General features: G+C 40.6%; 1 protein-coding gene and 1 long non-coding RNA gene across 2 annotated transcripts in view; both read right to left on the reverse strand.

Annotated features, from left to right (window-relative positions):
* Nucleotides 1-1502, reverse strand: part of LOC108892436 (unc-79 homolog, NALCN channel complex subunit) — a 33279-nt gene extending 31777 nt beyond the window's left edge. The window contains 1 exon segment of the mRNA XM_018689970.2: nt 1035-1502. Within this exon segment, the coding sequence (XP_018545486.1) occupies nt 1035-1056 (22 nt within the window). The 5' untranslated portion in view covers nt 1057-1502.
* A 617-nt stretch (nt 1503-2119) lies between these two features.
* LOC127143612 (uncharacterized) lies at nt 2120-3362 on the reverse strand. The gene is made up of 2 exons (XR_007815177.1): nt 3122-3362; nt 2120-2369 (listed from the first exon to the last, which is right to left on the reverse strand). It is a non-coding gene; the product is annotated as an uncharacterized LOC127143612 (long non-coding RNA).
* Nucleotides 3363-5001: the final 1639 nt, after the last annotated feature.

Below are 5001 nucleotides of genomic sequence, written 5' to 3' on the forward strand. Positions count from 1 at the left end.
CTTGGGTCACCGTCTTAGGTATGAATGTGTTATTTGTTATTTTTCGCCTGGTTAAATAAAGAGTTAAAATAAGTCGGAGTGGGCAATCACCAACCCCATTTTCTGTGACTTTGGGCTGTAGTGTTTAGCTTCCTCTCTGACCTGTAAATGACAAACCCCAAAATAAAAATAACAGCTGCAGGCTTTGAGCATGTGTGGTCAAAGCCTGTGCTGCAAATACATACTGTAGCACACATGCCTCTCTCTTCTCAAATTGAAACATCTTGAGAAATTTTACCTGAGTACCCTATCACATAAGCAGGGTTCATGTTTTTCTGTCATTAGCCTTCAACATATTGACTACTAAACAATATCAGCAATACACAACTATTAGCCAATTTGAAATGGAAGCCACAAACACCGAGTTTGACCCCATATTTTATGTCGACCGTATATTTAAAACGACCAATGGCTGATTAAAAGTGTGCAAAGATCATTCAGTAGTGTGGGAGAAGATCTGAAGGTACGGAGGCTGGTTTCCACCTGTTCAAAACCAGACCCTCGGAGGGTCGAGGAGGAAATTATCAACAGCCTCTCAGGACGGTGTGATCAAACCACATGATTGATCAAATGTAATGCCACCATATTGTTCAGTAAAGAATCAGTCAGGTCGACCTTGAGACCAGCACTACACCTCGCTTTTCGCACGCCACCTCCTGCAGCCACGTCAATCAAAAAAATTAAAATCAAATAAATAAATAAATATCATGACGATAGTGCGATCTAGCCACGAAACTGTTTTCCCTTATCATGCAGAGAAATACAGGGATATATAGTGGCTTCCTGTGAGCACTGAGCCCTCCAGCCATCCTCTGCAGTGAGAGGACGTGTTGCAACCTGCCTTGGCAACCGCGGTTTCATCACCAAGGACAGCTCCCCTCATTCGCTTTCTTGGTTACAACAAAAATCACATTCCCAGTTCCAAAAACACCCCCCTTATGACAAGATAAGGAAAAAACACACACACTCACACACACACACACAGCCGTACTTACATTGCTCTGCCTTCGTAGACATTTCGCAGATACTTGGGGAAACATAAAACCCAGACTGTCAGTTGTTTTAGTGGATTTTTTTTTTCCCTCCCCGGCGTTGTGTTTCCCTCAGTCGTGAAAAAGTGAATATACCCCCCTCGCAGCCCAGGCTCGGCTTGATTGTACCACTCTGCGCGATGGATTTATACACTGTGGCTTTTTTTTTCAGCGGTGGTGCGGTCGTTTTCGCGAGCTTTTAGTGGAATTAAAACTAAGACCCATTTTGTGAGTCCTTTTTTGATTTCAACATTTTTTATTCTTTCATGGCGGAGAAGAATGTCGATGTACGTCTCGCGCGACATACCTTTCCAAATGGACTGATCCGGCTTTGAGAAATTGTCATTCAAGAATTCCAACAACCCAATCAGTCCTCTCTGAGCTCATTATAGGAGGGAAATACTAAAGACCTCAGTGTATTTACCTCAATATTTCTAGGTATTTTGTGTCTCGGTGTAGCATATAAAAGGGTGAACATGCAACAGATGGTTGTCACATTGTCATAACCATGATGTGCCTGGAGGAAAATCATATATTCATATGCTGTTTGTTTTTATGTCTTGAGAAATTTTGATATTTCCTGCTCGTGATTTGTGAATGTATTTCCCAATTTTAGGTAACAAGCAGTGAATAGTTCTTTATAATTAGAATAATATTAATCCCTATTATCACCCAAAGGCCATCATTAAATCAACTTTATTTAATCTACAACTGTGCTTATAAACCATTTTTCAAGCCTGCGTTCAAATGAACCATTTTTCAGTTTAAATCCTGTATCCTTTACTGGGGCAAAACTGAAAGATAAACAGACTTCAGGGTCTGAATCTCTGACAGACCCCTCCCCTTATGGTTTGTGCCAAGATCTGTTGGAGTATTTCCATCACATCTCCAGCTGATGTTGAGCAACATTATGTCACTGCAGTCTCCACCTGGAGTGACCACCCTCTGTTATTACTGTTTATGCCATTCCTCAAAGTGTGTTGTGGCACATATTAAAAAGCCTTGAGATCTTTTTATATTCATCTGGAAATAAAACATAACAAAGTAGATGTCTTTATACAGTTTTATCATGCTTCAAATCTGACAAATGTTTTATTTCTCACTTCCATTTCTAATATTTTACACATTGGAAAGAGTTGCAGGCAATAACAATGCATGCATGTCTGTCTGAATGCAGAGTTCTTGCTGAAGTCACGGCTGTGGAGGCGATCTCTGCCGGTAGTCGGGGATGTGATGCATGATCCATCCAGCTGGGGCCAGGAGAGTCACAGCAAACACACATAGGGCAAAAATAGACTCCTGTAAGAAAGTAAATGCGAACATTAAGATGAATGCTTTATTAACAGACATTATGTTCTTTGGAATAGAATTAAATAACTGCACAAGGGATGATATTTAGTCCACAATTTAAGGCAGTGTATTATAGCACCCAGACCTCTCCTGTCATCAGCTACAGGTTGAATGGAGGGGACCGAGCACCTGTGTCTGCAACAGAGGGTCCTGATCTCAGTGACTCATCGGGTGATATAAGCAGCAGGCTCCCGTTTATATCTTCCCCACCATGATATTCCCTTTGTCCCTCTGCACTCTGGTATTCCTAACCTGAGCCAAGCTTTGTAAAAGTGTGCATGTCCCTGAGGACAGTTCTACAGATTTATAGTGGCATAAACACCGGCCGCTATGTTGCAGTTCCATCGTAGGATCCCTTTACAGAGGCCAGAGCTTCACACTGACTTATGGATAAGAAATGAATAAAACATCTCTCCCACTCTGCAGGCTGGGGAACATAGCTCGCTTGAATTCCTCGCATTAGAGGCAATAAAGTGAAGTATCACAGACACTGACCTCCCAAGATTGACTGTTGTACTCTGTTGTATTTGTATGCAAGTATAATCTTTAAAATTTGATTAATTGTAATTTGTAATTTAGCAGTAAAAGCATTACTAGAGTCACCAAGTTGCAGAATGCTGTCATACGTCATTCAGACAACATGGGACGCCCACCTATTGAACATCTACTAGACAACTACTAACAAAGAGAATCAGTCCTACCATTGGCCCAATCTTTTCCTTTGGTGGCTTGCTGTAGATGGTTGACCTGTGATTCTGCTGAATAGCTCTCTTCAACACGGACCTGGTCAGTGCTGGTTTCCTGAGAGGAGAGAACATCCTTGAGCTTGGTTCAGCTCACACGGCCACTCTCCTCTACTGTGAGGAAATGTTTCTGTGGAAATTTCTCCTCATATCCTGTGAGATATGATCAGATAGTCACTACTTTCATCTGATTCCCATCTCTGTTCCTGGGAGGAGTTACTTCCGTGGGCCAAAGCCACTCATGTAAACATACTGACCGAGGTCTCATCAGGATGAGAAATTTGGCCCAGAAGTTTAAAGTTAACTAAAAGGCAACTGAGCCAGCATTTCTACAAAACTTTGCTCTTTTAAACCTTCAAGTAACATGGACCAGTACAGCTGGCATTATTTTTGACAATTCATGTAATTAATATTGATCATATAGTATTAGCTATGAAGGAACAACTGTCAATGTCTGTATCAAGGAGTCATCACTCAGCATGTAGAAACAAATTTCAAATCTGCCAGGAGTGCAGATTCTAACCTTTCAACAAGTGATATTGAATCCCCACACTAAACACAGTCATCACCAACATCTTATATATTTTGTTTTTTAAAATAAGGTTTATAAGGTGCAGAAACTCTTGCAGAAAAAGACAGAAATATTAATAGGGTATTTTGTTTAATGCTAGAAATAAAAATTACTTATAAATGCAGAACAGAAACACTTTCAACTGTTTTACTTGAATGTCTGCAGTGTTGAGGGAAATGATCAAGTAGAGAAACAGCTGATTTGTTCAGGGGGGACATGGTTCCATCCAATTATGTGTTTTGTATTCATTTTGTGGTATACCGTGCACCACTCAGTTTCAGTCGTTATTTTGAAAACAAACAAAAAGATAGATAGATAGATTATGATTTTTTTTTTTTTTTTTTTTTTTTAATGAAAACAGCCTCGCCATACCGTGTGCCAGAGGTTTTGGCCCTCATTAGATGTATTGTGTCGCCCTCAACAGGAGGCCAAAAGAACATCAGCTGAGAAGCAACCAAACTTTTATTCCTTAAGCCTTGACTAATGAAATAACCAATAACTAAAACAATGAACTCATCAATTAATGGTGTACCATACTACATGACAAAAAATATATAATGTCAACTCAAACACTGTAGTGGCGATCCTCCAGCTACACTGCACAGGGTAGGCCTGAATGCATTTTAAGCTTTAACGTGCCTCTTCGTGGTATAATTCGAGGTATTGCGTACATCAGAGTAACCTCTCTGAGAGAAAGTACGGTGTTTCACTGGGGAAATATGTATGCTTCTATCAAACTTAACTTCTGACCATAGCTGTTCACTGCCTTATGTTTTCCGACTGGATATTTAGCATTTACTGACACTCTGGAAGACGGAAGACGTAAAGGAGGGTGGATCTTGACACGTACGTAGCCTTCATAATCCTCACTGCCTCAAACATATCACTAGAGGGCACTCGCAAATTTATTATTGCACAACCTGATCTGAGTACTGACGGGCCTGCTGACCAGTCGGCGTTCAGCACTGAGAGCTCGCCAAGTTAACAAAAATAGAGGAAAGAAAGTTGTCTCGCTTTCAAATTAAATGCGTGACAGAGGCGTAGGGCACAATTACCTTGCCTGATTTGAAGGGTATGTCCCGGATTTTCCAAAGACTTATTGCTAAAATAATTTTTCAAGGTAGAATACCGAACATGTGTTTTTGAAAGTGCTTTTATTGCGTATATATTTTATTGCACAAGCGCTAAATGATGCGAAATATGTAACGTGTACGACGCTTTATTTTGAAAGTCGTGACCGGAAGCTCAATTTGTCATTCTGGCCAGC

This window comes from Lates calcarifer, linkage group LG19, assembly GCF_001640805.2.
Source record: "Lates calcarifer isolate ASB-BC8 linkage group LG19, TLL_Latcal_v3, whole genome shotgun sequence".
In the NCBI taxonomy this organism is placed as follows: domain Eukaryota; kingdom Metazoa; phylum Chordata; class Actinopteri; family Centropomidae; genus Lates; species Lates calcarifer.